We start from the raw sequence: 19,380 nt of genomic DNA on the forward strand, positions 1-19,380 counted from the left end.
GGAAGGAAGGAAGGAAGGAAGGAAGGAAGGAAGGAAGGAAGGAAGGAAGGAAGGAAGGAAGGAAGGAAGGAAGGAAGGAAGGAAGGAAGGAAGGAGATACACTAAATGGATAAGTTTCCAAGTGCATCCAGCCTGTGACCTGTAAATTCTTGCTGCTATCCCTGCACTGAAATGAATCTCCCAATAAGGTTCGTCATCCTCAGTATTTGTACCATAATACTCCTCAGAGATCCCAAAAGAATTTCACTGGGCAGGTACTGTGCAGACCATAGAAGACAGGAAGACCCAAAGCATCCAACAATCTGTGTGAAGGAAAGGCAGGCTGCAAAGAAAACCCAAACAGAAATGAATGCTGACCCTAACCCAAACCCTAAACCTGACCCTAACCCTAACTCTTAACTTACCCAGAGTACACACCAGGCCTATGGAATTTCCTTTTTATTAAACTGGGAACTACAACCATATTCTGTAAGGGTGAAAGGATACTCAAGCAGGACAGTTTGATACACAGACCTTAAGAAACCCACACACTACCATAACTTATCAAGGTTACCACAGATTTTAACAGCAGCAGTGACAGAAAACATTTGTGCTTCAGATCCATTTATTTTGTGTGAACAAAATATATTTTGTTAAGCAGATTGTTGAGCAATAATAACAAAATGATTAGCCTTTGGCTACTCTTTGATCTGTGATATTATCTTTCTAAAGAGAAAGCCAGAGGTGGTCTCAAACTCAAGKAAGGTAAAACACTGGCAATGCAGGACGTTTGGTTTTGATCTACCTTTGGAACACCAATTTTAAATTGCATTTCCAACAACTTGAAGCAGCATGTCACAAGAATTCCCGTGCTGATCCAGAAGGAACTGGCCAGGGGGGATTTGCAGTCAGGCAGATATTTGTAACTCCAACTTCTCTGTYACAGCAGCAGAGAATCCCCAGGCCTGGATCAGAGTGACCCCAAAGCGTGGCCCCAACGTGGAATTCTGCATCTGTCACTGCTGATCTGGGATTGCTGGGCTGGGCTGGCCTGCAGCTCTAGAAGATGACACTCTTTCTGCCCAACTTGGCATTCMAAAGAAAGGAATCGTGTAAAAGAAAAACAATTTCCAGCCATTATAAGAAATTCCTTAATCAGATTTTTCAGATTATCTGAAGGGTATCTTAATTTTATACATAAGAATGGGCAAGTCTGTCCTGATGCACCATTTCCAGTTCCTTGCATTACTCTGGAATTACCAATTGCCCTAAACACACTCACAAGAGCAACTGGCCATTTTCTACCTTAGACAAAACCAGTGCCAGAGCAGCCTCTGCAGACTAAGATGAACTGCAATGGRAAGAACAACTTGCCTTAATGCTATTTATTTCCTCTTTCACTTTAAACTTCAGAAAGGAACAACACCAACACATTTGTACAGACATCACAAGAGGAGAATATAAAGTGTGTATAATTGAAGTTTGAGTGTTTGAGGAGCACACAGTGAAGCACTGAACTCACAATAGGACAGGGCACACTGGACACTGTCAGGAGATTGCTATGGGAGCACAGAGAACTCCTGTAGCTACAGCTGCATGATTTAAGAAAATGTGAAAATACATAGAAATATGAATGAAAAAACACATGGAGATGTACAGAAAGCAGTGCTGGTGAGGAGCCATGAGCACGTGCCTTTTCTGACAGGTATTTTCTCACAAGTTTATRGAGCATCTTGGCTCCTCAACCCCAGCTCCTATAAAGTGGAATCAGTGTTAGACACCTGGGAGTCAGGGATCAAAACACTAAGAGGATAAGCTGAATTAAGAAAATGACACCTAAATGCTACACATTTGATCATTATGGTACAAATGTTTCAGGAAAATCTGGGTTGCACTTCCCCCAGCAGACAGAGATGCTACCACAGTTATTACAAGACATGTCAGCAAGTATTCATTACAGATTATAAATCACCCTCCTTCTTCGTTCTTCTGTTTCTGAGAAGTTTTTTACATGCCATTAAAATATTTTGCTGAATGCTAGTAGAAAGGTAGCCACCTGTAAAATTAAAGGATGATGCTGCCAGTAACAGTCTTGAAAAACCTTCTGCTTAAAAGACAAAACTACTTTGCAATTTTTAACACAAGTACATAAATATTTCTCCACCCACCCTACACAATTTTGTTGGTTACATCATATCCATTTAGACAACAACCATCTATGTCATCACACAGGATGTTAATCTTGGGTGGAGAAGAAAGAAACAATAGTAAATGAACTTTTAAGAAACCAAGATTAGACATTGAAGCAGGATCCTTCATGATGAAAGAACAACAAMGTCAAAAAACATTAGGGGACAAGTCAACAAAATAAAAGAAGTTTTAAAAGATCATTTTTCATCTTTTGGTTTGTTTATTGTTATTTTTTTTCTCCTCTTGTGCGTTCCACAGAGCCTCTTCAGGGCTCTGGAGAAAATTAAAGAGCTTGGATTAAACGCCCAAAGGAGGACTAATGCTAACAATACTAAAAATAATGAGGTTAAGTGGTGTAAAAACGATGGTGACCACACACGGAGAACTGGAGTGGTAAGGTAGGAAAGGAGTTTCATCATTGCTCCCTCAGGACATGCACAGAACACACTAACAGCCTCCAGTTCTCTGGGGTTCTGATTACCATGCCAAACACACCTCCAGAGTTTCCTTATTAGTATAATAAAAAGCCTCCACACATTTGTGTTCTATTCCCAGCCTTGCTATTGACCTTGTGTAGGTCATTTAACCTCCATCTGCCTCAGTTTCTATGTCTGTAAAAGAGAAATAATATTACATAATATCCTCCCTAGAACATTGCAGACTGGCACAATCACCATGTGCAAAGACTGACAGGTTTGAGAATCCATACATGCATTATATGCACTTGAGATAGGCAAGGTATTTGCAWGAACTAATTTATTCCAATAACGTATTTATCTCCTTTATTTTTTTTTTGCAGATCCTTGATGGAAATAGTTTGAGATTTCTAACTCTCATCAAGGACTCAGATYCATGCACTGCTTTGATTGGGTGCTAAAACACATGGCATTTCTCTGGTGTCCCTCAAAAAACCCATCACTGGGGTTGAATATTCAATAAGGAAATACAGAAATATCGATATTTTAACACTGTCTGTTGTCTTCTAAAGCCTCACAGAAACTCCAGCCCAGGAGTTAAACGGGAGTGGCTGTACAGAATTCACACAGAAACTGGAGTGAATATAAAAACACTTCTGGGCATGTTCCTACAATTTAACACAAGTCAGATCAGTTGGGGAGGCAGCTGAAGCAGTTCAAAGTATGAGGATAACTCTGGAGTTCCTGGACAAATTCCCTAACCAAAGGAATCASCACACAGATAAAAAGGGAGTGAATAAAAATGGGAAGATTCTCCTTCTGGGCACTGGGTCAGAATGTGTCTCCTCTCTGGGATGATGAGAAGTGCATTGGGATCTCTGTGCAGGTCTGGGAGAGCTTTCCAGAGTCAGGGTGGCTGATGCAGGGCCAGGGCTGCCCTTTGCACATCCCCTCTCTCCTCATGGCTTTGCAGCCCCGTCCCAGTGCAGAACAGGAATCACACCAGAACAGAGAACAGGTCCAGCACTGCTGCAGGGACWGGAGCTGTGTCAGGGGCACATCCCTGAGGTCCCCAGGGATGCCACAGCCCCCAATAACACACAACCATTTCCAGTCACCACAGGAGATACAGCTCACCAAACACACCCTGATACTTTTCTTCACCCGTTTCCTCCCTGGTTTTCTCTTACTGCTATCTGTCTCTCTGTCTCAGGTGCCTGGCATGAAGAAAGCCCTCATTTCTGATAAAACCTGTGGGAGCAGKTGAGGCCCTGATGTGCAGAGAACAGAACAATGGGGCAGCAGCAGCAGCCTGTGCCCTGTGCCAGACCATGTGCACTCCAGAGCATCCTCAGCCATCCATCCCAGCTCCAGAGACACACACAGCACTGCTTTACCCACACTCCACYCGCACCTCACAAACAAATTATTTAACTGCTCTATCCCCCAAGGATGCAGTGATCATTTCAAATGCAGCTCCCTGCTCGTCTCTCACACACGCAGCGGCCTGATAGGTTAAATGCTGCCATTTAATTACAGTAATGGAACCTGCTATTTTTTGGTTCCCTTGAATCCTCTCTCGCTCTCTTTTTTAAACACATMCAGAGTCATCTTTTAAACATGTGTTTTATATCTTGAGTAACAGCTGCAGTCTCCCGGTTACTTGAAGAGCACAAGTAATGATATTCTGATATTCTTCCCTGTACCTCAGAGCAACCAGTCTTTTAAACACTACATAAAAAAGACAGGCTGGGGGATGCTGTAAGGAGGGTTCCAGGCTAACACTGCAGAGGCCAATCTGCCCCTTCATTTACTTGGATGGTTTGTGTTGATTTTATTGAATAAAACCAGCTTAACCTCTTCCACCAACCCTCCAAGCAGCTGGGGCCTGGAAAGGKGAATAAACATGAAAATGCTTTAAGCAATTTTACTGAAAATGCTATATATCAGTACGACACACTGACAGTGTGGCAGAGTATGGTTACATTTATAGAATTATCTCAGATCTAACTGTTCATACATCTGCCTCAGTGTCCCATCTAAAATGGGGATGGGATTTCCTCTGTTTCCCACTATAATGTGAAGTTTGCAAACTGTTTTGAGAATTTAATGGTCTAATGAAGAAGAAAAAATGTAATCAGAAGTACCTTAAATTAATCTTATAATCTCACCATTTCACACAAGGTGTCCCAAGCTTAGTCAGCGAGGATTTGTAGAGTACTTTGAAGATGCAAAGTGGCAGAGAAATAYGGGATATAGGTGTGTCAAATTCTTGAGCATGCTACAAAACACCTTTTTATCAGTGAATTCAGGAAGGAGGCTGGAGGTGGCCAAAGCCCAAAGGGTTTTATGGTTAGCTGGTATTGAAGGAGGGCACGGAACACAGTACTGTGAGTAGTAAATCCACAATAACTACCAGTGGATTTTACATTTCCTATTGCATGGCAATTAGAAAAAATCCAGAATCAGTGTAGGTACTTCCAAGTCCAAATACATTCTTACCTATGCTAAGGCCACAACACCCCTAGAAAAATACCCGTATTACACCTGTCCTCAGCTTTGTTTGTCCTCTAAAGTGAAAAGCTTTTTTATTTGTCCGTGGCAGTTGGCTCCCAATCAGCCAGCCAGTCATGCAGGGATATTGCCCATCTTCATTCTCTGCTATGGATATCCATGGTGTCTCTAAAGGATGGAATCTTAAAAGGTRAGGCAAGGCAAAGACAAAGACAAATTTAATTTTATCACTGTAAAAAGGGACATTTCCACATGGGCAGCAAGGACATGAATATCATGTGTATGCAGGGGTGGGGGGATTATAAACGCATTTTTGGCGAAATTCAATAAAGCTGATTCCACTGCATAAGGTCAGCAATTTACTTTTAAAAAATGATATGATTGCAACTTTTAATATAACCCATGTATTTGCTGCAAGATGCTCTAGAAGATTGTGTAATGTAACCACCTGACCTCTCCACAGGAGCAGAGATCACCCCATTTACCCTTTATTGTCTTGCTAAAAGCAATGCACATTTGCACACCACGACAAAGTCAACAGCTTTTMCTTCAGAGCGCCTCAGGTTTCACCAGAATGAATTCTCTGCTCTGCTCCTGGGGGACTGGAGTCACCTGGACCAGGCTCCAGGAGAAAGAAAAGCAAGGAATGAACCAAAAACTAAATTAAYCTCTTAGTTAAAGAAAGAATGACTGCACTCCAGGCTCAAATTAAGAATGAACAGCAAACTGTAGGATTTCATGTTCACAGGTACCCAAAACATAATTTTAAACAGAACAGAAACATTGTCTARGAGATCCTAGAGATTTCTCTCATACAGGAACTTATTTTATCTTTCCTAGCAGGAAAATGTCATTAGGTCTGGGATGGATTTCAGCAGCAGAACATCAGCGATGATCCTAATTCCACTCCTAGTTTTAGCCTCAAGAGGGAAGGCTGTCTCTTTGGACTCAGAATTGCAGGTTCATTCTCAGAGCAGGGCAGGAGCTCAATTCCGTTCCTTGCTCCAGGAAAACCGTGGGGAAACCCTGGGCTGGATGACCACGAAAAACAAATTCCTTTTATCACAGAATTATTTTTATACAAGCGTACAGAGATTTCTTCAACTGTCTCAAGGTGAATCTTTCTTCAAAGGTCAAAGCTGCAGGGCTGGATTAGGATTGCACGCAATCTGCTTGAGCCCTGACATTGTGACATTCTAAAGTTTGCAGCTTTCCCCTCCCATACACAGCAGCTGGAAATAAACTCCCAGCCTGAAAGTGTGGCTTTTATTGAAATAACTGCAAAAACGCTGCAGCACCAAGGACCAAGCATCTCAGAGCAGTTTACGAACACATCCAACATAAATCTCACTGAGTCAATAAAGCAAAAGTGGTAATTAACCCCATTTTACAGATGGGCAAGCTGCAAATAAGAAATTTACCCCAAGCCAAGGAAGCAGTCATGTCTCAGATCTCCCATGCCTGCTCTCAAGATTGGAACTACAGAAGTGACTTTCTCACGGTACTTGGCATTTACTTTCACTCAAAAACATGATAAACAAATAATTAAATTTACAAGTCAGCCTTGGAGGCTGGGCCTTTTTTGCCCATCACTAAGACTAACAGTTTCAGGACTTGGCAAATAACTGACTATTTCAGCATTATCTTCTAGGATAGACTTCAGCTCACTCTGCTGTAATCACATTGTTTTTTCAGTGCTAGCAGGAATGGAAACATTACTTTGTCAGTAAACAAGGCAGATATGACTCAAAATACACTCAATGAGCAACAGGAGTTAATTTTGCAAAGCCATTTTTAACGGCTCTTTTACATTACATAGTTACTGTCAGATAGCCAAGTGGAGAGACATCATTAAACCCATGACATTCCAATTAGTTGTTAAAATTAAGCTTACAAACAGCATTTTGTAGCATGCACAACTTCCGAAGCATCAAACCAGGCTGTTCCAATATATCAATAATTTYCAAGCTACAAAAGGACGGCAAAGGTGATTCTGGACTCTTCTGAAACCACGAGGAATTTCTGGGGCCCAAGAGAAAGACAAGAGGTAGCGACTGTTTACCCAATGTGCTCGAAATGAATCCCCTCTCTTGTTCTGGGGATTTAGATCYAAATGGTTCARGATCACTGYAGGKTYRCTYTGGTTAGAGAGGAATATTATCACCACTAATTTRACTTGGATCTTCTGAYAYAGAACACACATATGGGCATTTAGAGGATGGAAATTAGAGAGTGGATCCCTCGGTGTTCACAGTATCTTTAAACAACCAGGGGGAGCCTCTCGTGATGTACCTTGTTAACATTTCACATGGAAAGCAAACTGTGCTTTTTGTGTTTTAATATTAAATAGCAGATCTTGTAGCAAAGCCCTTTCACATTATCTTGCAAGACAACAACCTTGTTGGAACTATCCACTAATAACAATTATATATTTTCCTGCCACTGAAAAGAACTTCTATGAATGAATTCTTTCCTTCCAAGTACAGCTCACTGACAAACTTCTAGAACATAGATTTTACATACAGAAAATGTTGCTTAAAAAAAAACCCCAAATGTTCTGGGAAAAAAGTGATGATTTCATCACAATTAAAAAAGCAATTTTCCAAATATTTTCACTGTAATATTATGGTACATATTATATTCTTCTATTAATCTCTTTGTWTTGATTAGACTCCAGTCTAATCAATACACAGTGATCAGATAGKTCTATAGTATTTTTTAAATGTGATTTTAAATGTTGATCCCTATTTAATACAAAAACGAATCTGCAAATCCAAGAATTTTCAGTGGGCTAGACATCTATTGTTCAACTTACTTTCTAGATACCACTGAGCAATAAAAACCAATCCTTATAAAACAGTGAAATGAACACAAGGACGTACATTCTAAGGGAAGGAACTCACTTGCACAATTTCTGTCAAACAACATTGAATATTACAAATACTAACAAGTAGGGAAAAGAGAGGATTTGCTTCTTTGCACAGTGTCACCCAGGTAGTTATGTCTCAGCTGATGTCAGGTGSTTTTCTGCCCTCTCATCAATGACTACTGACTGGGACATGAGTCAGAATGAGCAATAAACTGATTGCTCCATGTGAATACAGACTAAACAGACTGGTTTTTTCAAACCTCCTTTCAAATCTTGAGGAATGATAGAGAAGGGTTTCATCAACGATATTCTTCCCAAAACCCTGRCAACTCCCAGAAAGTGCCACATCTGATTTTCGGGATGTCCTAAGCTGAGCAGTTTATCCTGTTTTGTTAACACCACTGTGTGTTCCTTGTCACCAAGGAAACCAAGAAAATCCATAAAGTTCATGACAAGTTCAGCCATCACAAACAGTGGTAAAATTGATGGGGAAAAGAGTCAGAATGATGAATGGGCTGGTACTGAAYAGCAGGTGACAGATCTGTGTGTGAAAGAGTGGCAGCACAGGGAGACATCTCCTTCTCCCAGATGGATAGAGATTCTCAATCATTCTCAGGAATCAAAAATAGGGCAACTAATACAGAACACAGAAATGTGGAAATAATGTCTGGATCATGAGCACATCTATTCTTCTGCATTATGATAGTTCAGCAATGGAAACCTCAGCTGTGTGTGGAACATTATCAGCACTGGGTAAACCAGCAGAGTGTCACCAATGGATGTGACTGCACTAACAGTGATCCAGACAGGAACTGGAACATTATCAGCACTGGGTAAACCCAGCAGTGTCACCAACGGATGTGACTGCACCAACACTGCTTCATCCAAGCCAAAGCTTGGACGGGAGGCACCTCCAGAACAAACTGCTCGTGTGACAAGTGCAGGACATATTTTTCTTTAACCTAGCAAGATACTACAAGGCACATTAGTTGTCTTGCACAGTCATAAACAGAGGCCCAAACATCTTTAGTAATTAAATATCCCATAGTGCTTTTCAAGAATCTTAGTAAATTTTTYACTCAGTAATTACATTCTCTATCCCTAAAGCTCCCTCTGCAAAATCACTTAAAGTATTCTTCATTTCCTCTCTTAAAAATCATGCAGTGATGTTAAGCAGCTGCTGTCCTGTAGCTCAGAGGTGGATGATTTTCAGTGAGAAGCACAGTGTGATCCAGATCACAGAATGATTCTGATAATGGTGGATAATCCTATAAACACCATCAAACATGCTCCATGCATGGAGCTGCAGTTTCCAGTTATAATGGGTACAATGTGCTCCAAGATCCTGAAATGAAAATGCAGGATGTGTTGAAATCCATTCAACCTCYACAGTCATTTCTGCCAGTCTACACRAGATGTTAGATTTGGTTTTTGCTACTTGAACACCTCCTGCAAACTTCTCCAATAATCAGAAAGCACCTCCCTGTTTCTACCTATGCTGGTGAACTTTCACTGGGTGTTAATTTGTACCAGAAGCTCGAAACACTAAGCATATTCTTGCAATCAATTTTTGCTCTCAGGATCTGAATTCCAGGCCTTGCTCGTGGCTTTGCAAGCACAAGTGATGAGCTCGGAGCAGGACTGGTGTAAGAAGCTAAAAAGTTACCTGAGCTGTGAGTACAGAACAGGACAAGCCTCAGTCACCATCACTTGTGCAATTGTGCTGGCTCTGCCTGGGATACAGCAGGGGGTTTTTGTTTTTCATAGTAGCTGCTATGGGGCTGTATTTTGGATTGGTGCTGCAAACAGTGACTGGATTTATGGAGCTTCTCGTGCAGCTGCAGCCTCCTCAGTGCTGGGGCCAGAAGAGGAAAAGGCTCTGTGTGTGAAATCTGAATTACCACCATCATCTTCAGCACAGGGCCACCACAGCCCACACGAGCACCAGGGAGGAACAACACCAACTCAACACTGAAATAACACCGTCACTCCTTTTCCTCACCATCTCTGCAATCCATATTCTGACTGGAAGGTTGAAGAGAAGGAMAAGTCACCCAGAATTCCTTGAACAGTCAACACTTAGGATCTAATCCCACATTTGTGTATCAAACATGGTACTTTCTAGAAAAGCATAAGGCTTGGAGGGCTGGTTTGGCCTAAATAAGTATTTTGACATCAYAGGTTAAATGCTGTCAAAATACCTATTTATTGTATTTTTTTACAAATACCTGTTTTTTTATGGTTAGTAACCATAGGTTGCCAACTCTGTTTTTCCATCTAAATTGGCACTGGACTCTATTGGCTTGCATTGTATTTTCTTCTCAAGAAAAGCCTTTGTAAAAACTGTTTAAGTTTCACTGAGACATGTTAAAGAATTRATTACAAAGTAAAGCTGAAGGAGAAAATTAATTTTGGAAACACRAGAGGTTAGTTTTCTTTTCCTCCCTTTTGTGGAAGTGGGGGCCGAAGGCAGTTATTTCCATCTTCATGCTGGGGTAGGAGCTGGGAGCTGTCCAGTCGATAACCTGGCCATCAGAACAAGGTTTGTAATTAAAAGGTCACTGACCTGGAAAGCTGGGGCCTCACTCCCAGAGCTTCTCAGTAATGACGGCACTATTAAATTAAGACTGTTATGAAATCAATGCTAAAAAAGCTTTCATGGTAACGAGATTCCATTCAAGGACATGCAAACTGCCTCATGAAATGGACTTAAATTAAAAAAAAAAAAAAAGGAAAAGTAATAAAACAGGTTTAAATTGAAATCTGCTGAAGAATTTGCTTTTTTTAAGCCCTCCAGCAGTGGGGCTGTGCCACCTTCCCTCAGGTACTGAAGGTGATTCACTTGGGTTTCTTTGGCAAAGGGAAAAGATGGGTTCAACTGGCAAGAATGCAGACTACAGAAAGAGGAGGAAAATTAAGTCCGTTTTCTTCTGGAGATTCTGGGGCTGACGGCATTTRTTTCCAGGGGATCAAGTGTCTTTGAGCTCTGGCTGGGAAGGGCATGTAGAATTAAATCATTTCTTCATCCCTTCAGAAATCACCAGAGTCTGGCATCTTGACGCTGAACAGTTTCTRGAGCTCTGATGCTCCACAAAAACCCTCTGAATGGACATTTTCCCAACAAAACTCAGCAGTTATAGATTAATTTGCTCTGATACACCTCTGCTCTTCCATCACTATTATTTCTGAACTCCTCAWATGCTTTGTCTGTTCCTGTAATCCCACTCTGGGAAGGCATTACTGTTCTCGTTTTGCAGATGAAGAGAAAAAGCAACTCAGAAAACKGAGTTCTTCATCCAAGAGGACACAAATCTGTAAAGTAGCAGTTTTCCCCTTCTCTGCCCCAAACCCCAGCACTCTGAAAACAGAGCTTCCCATGGATTTCCACCCACATTTCCCGTGCATTTCCACTCCTTTTCTCTGTCCTGCCAGAAGTGAAGAGATGGAGAGCACACAGAATTACCAAACCACATGAGTTACCGGGTGTAGCTGAGAGTGCAGGACATSTGAGGCACAACACTTCAATGACAGACACATTTCCACAAGGGTTTAAGCCCCACATGCTGCCTAATTACTCCCAAGGCGCCGCTGATTCTGTGGCATGTCATCAGCAGAATCAGCGAGTTGGACAAAAAACAAACAGCATCTTTTTTTCTTTTCTTTTCTTTCAGATACTCTGAGGGGAAACAGCTGTTTTTCCCTTCATCTAAAGAAGTTCATGATAAAAAGGAGGAAATGTCATAAATTACACAAAATGCCAGTGTAAGCTTCAAAGAAAATGATAAATGATTCTAATAACTTCATGTTTCTCATTAATGCCTCTGTATATGGGAGTTTAAAAGTGCTTAAGACAACAGAGAAATCTCATCTGATGTTTGAAAGTCTTTTTACAAATCCAGGACACCCTCATTCTCCCAACAGCACATCACCCCCTCTGACAGAGAGAGCAGTTCAGCACCCTTGACCTGCACAGAACCAGGAACTCTTCATTTCAGCCTCTAAACTAAACCAGTCCAGCTGATGATCCTGCAGAAACTTTCATTTTTCATCTCACTGAAATGTATTAAACCAAATCCAACTTCTATATTAAATACAATGCTAAAAGGAAATAACATTTGATTGGCCTTTTTTAGGAAAAGACGCTTATAGAAAAAGAAGAAAAACTTGGAATTCCATGCAGAACCACCTCTGCAAGTCTCAGAAATGAAATGTCTTAGGCAAAGTCAGGCTTGAAGGACCTTTGACAACTGGCAGTGAGGACTTCTCTACCAGACAGCCTAAACTGGGGATAAACATTACTGCTGGGATGACAGGGATTGTGTATCACAGAACAGGGGGAACAGCCTCCCAAACCCTGCATTCCCTCATCTCCTCAGGACTAAACCAGCCATGACATCTGCAYTTCAGGAATAATTGCCTCAATCTGCGAGATCACATCAGTACCACACCAGCACCAAATACATACATTCCATACAACGTATTTCCAGTGACTGCTGGGTACARGCACTACTGGACCCTGCTTCTTCCTATCTCCAACTCTTAAGTTTAGAAAAAAAATACAACTGGCACAAAGGGAAGGAGGGCCAATTAACAAAAAGGAACAAACAAACAGTTCTACCAAACCATTTCTGCTCTTTAGCAATTATTAGCCAAGTAATTCATAAGAAGTATTAGCTGGGCCACAGTTTCTCTGTGCCTCCATTTCCCCACCCTTCCTCTTCTCCCAGTCAGGGATTTATTAAAATTAAACAGATTAGATGGAGCTCCTGATACGAAAAACTGTTCAGCGAAGCCTGCGGTGGGGAAGTGCAGAGCAAACACCAGAGACATTTGTCTCTAAATTGCTCTAAATACCTTCTGCAAATGAAATTCTAACCTAGCTCTGTTGAGAGAGAAAATGAGGAATAACTGGTCATTGTCAGCACAGAAGCAGATCAGGCAGTTATAATATCGCACGATATACTGGGGGCTAAGGATCTCTCGGCAACAATAGATTTTGTATCGGGTTACCCCGGGTAATCAGCACAGCTTTTAGGCTCAGCTTTCCCTTGCTTCATTGCTTCCATGATAGAGTTGAAATCCCCAAGCTTTTATGATTAATTACTCCCCGTAGGTCCACATATTTCAAGGAAAAACTTATGGTGCACAGCGACCAASAGGCTCCAATTTTAATGTCATCCTGACTGCAGGGCAGGGCAAGCAAGGTACCTGTGTGACTGGAACGTTCTCTTAACTGGCACTGGGACAGGCAGGGAGAGGATCACACTCCAAATCATGTGCCCATCAAGTACCTGTCACRACATCACTGCCAGAACACACGGCTGCCACTCCCTTCTGCATCCCCTGCTATTCRAGATGAGCAAAGTGTGCATATCCCTGAACCCTCCATCTCTTCACTTCAGGTCTCGGGCATCTCAACAAGCAGTTCGTAACCCCACACAGAAAAATATGTGTTTCATAGGCTTCCCTGTGTGTCAAAGCTCACGATCTTTAGCTCTAGAATTTTATGTACCTTGATGCACTTATGACTTCARTGTATGTGTGGGTCACTCTGCTCTGAAGTTTGGAGTTTGTAYCATTTCAACAGCTTAAAGCACTCCCCAGTGCATGTAATTAACTTAAAACTCTCATTTTTTACATCTTACGGTAAGATGTACGCAATAAGGTCCCAGGACTGCAGCAAAATATGGAGTGAACCTCACCTGAAATGCACTGCAAGTTGGGGAATAAAAACTTTAGAAATTAAAAAAGAACAAAAGATAGTTCCACTATGAGTCAGAAAGTAAAAGTAAAATAAATTCTCTGTAGGCAATGGCCAAAGTATGCTCCATCTGACTAAGACAATATAGGATTTGTCAGGATCTGTTCTATCCCTGCTACAGAAAAGGGCTAAACTCAGTCAGTAGTTTACCATTTCAGCCTGAGAGTCAGGCTGACCCCAAACTTGACCTTASCCTGACCTTGTTTACTTTCACCAAGTTCTTTGCCTCTCTGGCTCTCTTCGGGAACRTTTGACCTTTTCACCCAGAGCCTGGCCATTCTAAAGCCAGTGTCAGTAAGGTTTGAACTGACCAACCAGTCCACAATTCTGAACYGTCCTCATTGCAGAAAAGATCTGCTAACAGTTAGCCCAAAAACTTCCCATGTGTCTTTTGTATTCTACAATTCCACATCTGGTGCAAATATTGCACGAGTCACTTGGGAAGAAAAGAGACTGATATTTCTTATAAACTTCAGATCTTTTTTTGAGACGGACTAATTGCTTTGTCCACAACATCTAATACACCACAGCAATACATTTTGGCTTTCCATTAACTCAAGGCCCCTCATTATCACCGAGATCACAACCTTAGGAGTTCATACCTTTTTTCTTCAGGAATGCTCTTCTGGTTGCAAGAGGACTTTGGCGGACCCGTGGATTCTGTAAAAATTTCACTGCTGTCACAATCTGGGGAGAGTAGGTGGATTGGAGAAGAAGAAGAGAGAAAAGATCCAGGTTAGGTAGGGTCAAATCCCTATTTGAYGTTCAGGCATTCTGTACTGTAAGGTAAGGCAACACACCCATGGCAGGAGATGGTCTGGGGCCAACACCAACTTTCAGAAATGGTTCCACAAATACCAGAGCTTGTGGCTTAACTCCAAACAGACTGCACATTCATGGTGTTTCAACCTAGAAATGTTCTTGTTGAATTACTCTYGGAGCAGCTCTACCTGTACAAGAAACTCCATTAAGATTCTTAGATGTTTCTGTTATTTATATTGTGATCTTGCCTAAGCTGGCTCCTACATTAAGCCAAACTTGAGTCAATGCATGTGATCYGTAACAGTTGGCTTACTGTAAAAATGCTTCCTTTCTATCTGGCTTTAAACTCCCTACAGATTCTAACAGATTAGGGCCTTTCCTACCATCATTCTGATTTACCAAAAGCAATACATAAAACTCAGCCTCTCATGACTAGAAGATACTTCACATGTTTTGCATCACATAACAAAATATCAAAAAAGTCATTCTGAATGATGCAAATGGGTAGGCAAGTAGTTAAATTTATATTCCTCTCCAGCAAAAGCCAGATTACTTTTGTCTACAGCCTGACTTCTACATCCTTCTTTAAGGTAAGAGAGCACCTAAAAAAAGAGCACTTTGCCAAGCAAAGGGTAAAATCTGGGATAACRCTCAACGGCATCAAGAACAACAGCACTGGATTTTTACATTTCCATTTAGTGCCAGTGAAAGGTATTTGATTCTTTTCTTCATGTGGTAGTTCCACTTTCCACACACTTGCCTATATTGTTTTACACATTATTACATGCTGCTGCACTAGTGATTCACTCTCCTTTATCCAAAGACATCTGTTCTGATTGTGGCATCGTGAGGAATAATGTGCTAATGGCACACCCATGTGAACTRGTGGAAGAGATTACTTCCCTTCTCTAGAGCTAAAATTACCCATCCTAATATGCTRGATCCATGCTAGGCAGGTCTTGAGTTTAGCTTAAAATACAGTTTCTGGAATTCAGTGCCAAAAAGGTTTCCAAAACTTTGACAGCAGAAAAAGAAGGGAAAACACAGCATCACTGCTGAAATCACTAAGTTTCACTTTGTGTTTGAATCAAATGCTTCAAATATGCATTTCTGGTCAGAGAGCAAAGTTCTGATGGGTTTAATGGCACTTTCAATGTACTCCTCAGTGCATTCCATCAATTTTTTTTTCTTTTAAATTGCATCTCTTATTTCTTTAAATACATTAATCAGGCTAGTGTAGGCAAAACGGATCCATTGGACAATGCAATAAACATGAATTATCATCTATCCAACATGCATAATGGCTTAAAAATACATAATAGCAGGTGTAGTTTAAATGATTAGTTATTACACCTGTGGTGGGTCTGATTCAATTGGGGAAAATCATCTTTAATAGGTTAAAAGGTTTAGATCACCAGGCTTCCCTTAAAGTGGCTGTAGAGAGGGTATGATGGAGTACGCTGTCATTACTAATTCATTTAAGAAAAACATGGGGGATACAGCAAAGAACAGCATAAACGAGCGAATCCAATTTAAACATCAGGTAAAGCAGAAAACACCTTTTTAAAAAGCATGATAAATGAATTTGRAAGAAAGATGAAATTGACATTTATTTTAACGGGAATTTGACCAAGTCCCAGCACACTTCAAAGTTGGGAGGATAAAATGAATGGGGTTATTTTTAATTATTTTCATTTTCTTGTTTTCCTGCATTTTTTTCCTTAAGTTTAAATTCAGTAATTTTGMACCACAAAACAGTAGAGCAAAACACCCCACATAAAGTACACTTTGGCTTCATTTATGTGCACTTGATCTGTCTCCAGCTGAAATGCAGATGACAGGCAAATCACAGATTTAAACTGTGCTGATATTGCTGTGCCAGATGCAGAAATATAAAGCGCCCAAACTAATAACCTTAAGATAATATGCTGAATAAGAAAGATGCCCAAATGAGCAGACCGACAGACATGTGAACATATCAAAGCCACTTTCCTTCTAACAATAATTACTTGTTTGTGTCTTCGGATACTCCTCAACGCTGCCTCCCACATTTAGTGAGCTAGACACGAACGGCCTGCAGACCCGCACTTCTGCAAGCTCTTGTATTTAATTATCAATTTTTAAGCATTACAAAACCTGTAAGAAATAAGCAGTATTTTTCATTATGCTGTTTCAATCACAACCATGTGAACATTTCATTGATTCCAGCCCCTTATTAAAGCTTATTTTTGCCTTATGAAAATGTAAACATTTCAGTAGTAAATTTCACTCCAAAATAAACTTCTATTTTATCTCTCCCCTGCATTACTTCCTCCATTATTCACAGCCTTTTTAATCTTAAAACAAAATGAGATTACGAGCAACAACAAACTCCATAAAAAAGAATCCTGGACATGTATTCCTCCCTCCAGTAATCCCAGGTTTCTCATATTGTGTTTGCATTTACCTCTGAATGTTCTTCCTATAGGCTGAGCTGAAATGTCTTCATTTTTATAATTCATCTTGTATACACGAGCAACTTACGAAGCAATTTTGGCCATGTCAAAATGCCAATATTTTCAACAAACATACACAAGAATTTCCCTACCTTCTATGGATCATTTTCTTTGCACAAACAAGAGCAACTGCACTCCATAATTTAAACAACAGAAAAAGGAGGAGGAAGATGAGACTTGCAGTCCTGAGTACAGCCAAAAAAATCATGTGGCAAATAGCACTCTGACTCAGCTGCTAACATTGTTCCATACTATTTCTGTAGCATTTGTAACACTTCTCCAAATTTTTACGGTATTAGGACACTGCCAAATAATGAGCATTGTATCACTGCTCTGATTCTTAGGTTGCCAGCARGCACTGTCTAGCACACTGGCTTTATCGAATGGATCAAGTACATATTTGTATAAAGACAGTGTAGATGGCTTTTAAAAGCCAGTCAATCCCATAAACTTGCTTTCCCAGCACTGCCTCCTCTGCAGTGACAGATCCACAAAGACATCTCTGTGACTGCGTGAAGATGGGTGCAATCCTGCAGCAGGTCTTGTCCTACAGTTTGATTTGCTAATTAAAAGATCAATGTCACTATTCATAGATTATATTTGCAACTGGACAAATCACATAAATTCAGGCCAAATATTCTGCTTCAATGTCAAAGATATAAAATGAAGACAGGAACTTTATTACAGATGCTACAGGAGAGCATCAGGCTGGCAAAATTCTGGGCCAAAGCACAGCACTTGGCTGTTACAGCCAAGGTCCCTCACTCCTAATTCCCCTCCCTTTTGTGTTAATGGGGAAGATAAAGACAGCCTTATTYCTTATTGTGCTCAAAGCTGCAGGGTTTCCAATAAAGCAATCTAAGCTATTTTATCAGTTACTTGCACTAAAAATATAAACCATGAAATTTAAAATACTGTGGCAAATGCCTATCTTCTATTAACAAAAAAAAAAAAAAAGCAAAATAGGCAGCAAACAAAAAATTAAGAGAAATGTGAAAGATCTTCATCAATAAAAGTTCCACAGGATTTGGTAAGAGAATTCCACGAGGAAAAGACTCAAAAGCCACCGGGAGCACAGCTCGTAAGAACTCTAATAGATTTCCTAATACTGGGAACTCTCTGTAGTTTATTACTAAACAGTATTTGTTGATAGASTGAGACTTTGAGATGACCTGTGATGTAAAGGTTGGGTCTGAATTATACGTTGCAACGGATGGTATTTTGTCTTTCTGAGTGGATCTGTATCTGTTTAAATGCAACACTTCTTTTCATTAAGCAGAGGCGGCCCAGGCCATGAACTATGCACAGACAGTTTACATTACATGTGCGGAAGCAATCAACACTGGCAATATATATGACGTATGTAAAAGAAGTTAGAATTAATTTTTTTCTAGTGTATTAAAAAATAATAATATGGCAGCATCAAGGAACACTCAACCTATTTCAGCCAGAGCAGAAGGCCAGAGCTATAGGGCAAATGGAACTGATCAATATATTAGCCTACAGCAACACCCCCTCAGTGTACAGCTGTATGTTTGCAAGGCTCGGAAGATTAAATTGTCTGTGAAAGGTTTCTGCACTCCTACTCTAAAGGAGATACCAAGAATCCTGTTAACAAGCATCAGGCTAAAGCCAACTTACGTTTTAACAAGGGCTGACTTAAAAGCCTGGCATGACAGTGAACAAGAAAACCCCTTCCAACAGAAATGCTCTGTTTTAGTAAGAAATCAGTGCCCTGCCAGGACTAACTTGACAAATATGGTTATCGGTGGCACACGGAAATAGTTGCAAAGCAGCTGTTAATCAGGGAAACACATCATAGAACGCTGATGCCAGCACTCGGAAAAAATGCAAGGGGCTAATTATGAAGCCATATATCTGAGTAAGGAGGCAGCGCTCAGATCCAGCAGCGCTCCGATCCCGCCCAGCTGCGCCGGGACAGCGCTCCCGCTCCGCTCCCCTCCACCAACGGGACCGTTCCGGATCTGCACCCCAGACCTGTGGGGAGTCTGTGCTTCCCAGAAAACACTTGTTATTTAAAAATGAATTATCTGCAAGTCAGCCACCCGAGGAGGAAGGCTTTGAAGCTCTTGTGATTTCATAGAGATTTATATGAAAACATACAGAACCCCAGGAATTATTTCAGTTGAGACATTACCTAGAAACCTACAAAGTTTGGCAGATCTCAGAGTCGGACAGASAAAAGTTTAAAAATGCTCTAACAACAATGACAAAGCCCTCATATAAAATAGTGAGGTAAAAAAATACAATTTAAAGAAAGATTCATGGGAGGTAGAAAAGCAAGATTCATGGGAATAAAGGCAAGGAAGGAACAGACATTAAACCGTATCTGACATACAGAACCTGAAAGTAACAGAACACAGAATAGCAGCC

General features: G+C 40.7%; 1 protein-coding gene across 1 annotated transcript in view; it reads right to left on the reverse strand.

The window, feature by feature from the left end:
• Nucleotides 1–19,380, reverse strand: part of PEX14 (peroxisomal biogenesis factor 14) — a 66,000-nt gene that overhangs the window by 19,161 nt on the left and 27,459 nt on the right. The window contains 1 exon segment of the mRNA XM_057375967.1: nucleotides 14,332–14,416. Within this exon segment, the coding sequence (XP_057231950.1) occupies nucleotides 14,332–14,416 (85 nt within the window).

Source organism: Malurus melanocephalus, unplaced genomic scaffold (genome assembly GCF_030028575.1).
Source record: "Malurus melanocephalus ecotype Western Australia unplaced genomic scaffold, MMel_1.1 scaffold_266, whole genome shotgun sequence".
NCBI classification, from domain to species: Eukaryota; Metazoa; Chordata; class Aves; order Passeriformes; family Maluridae; genus Malurus; species Malurus melanocephalus.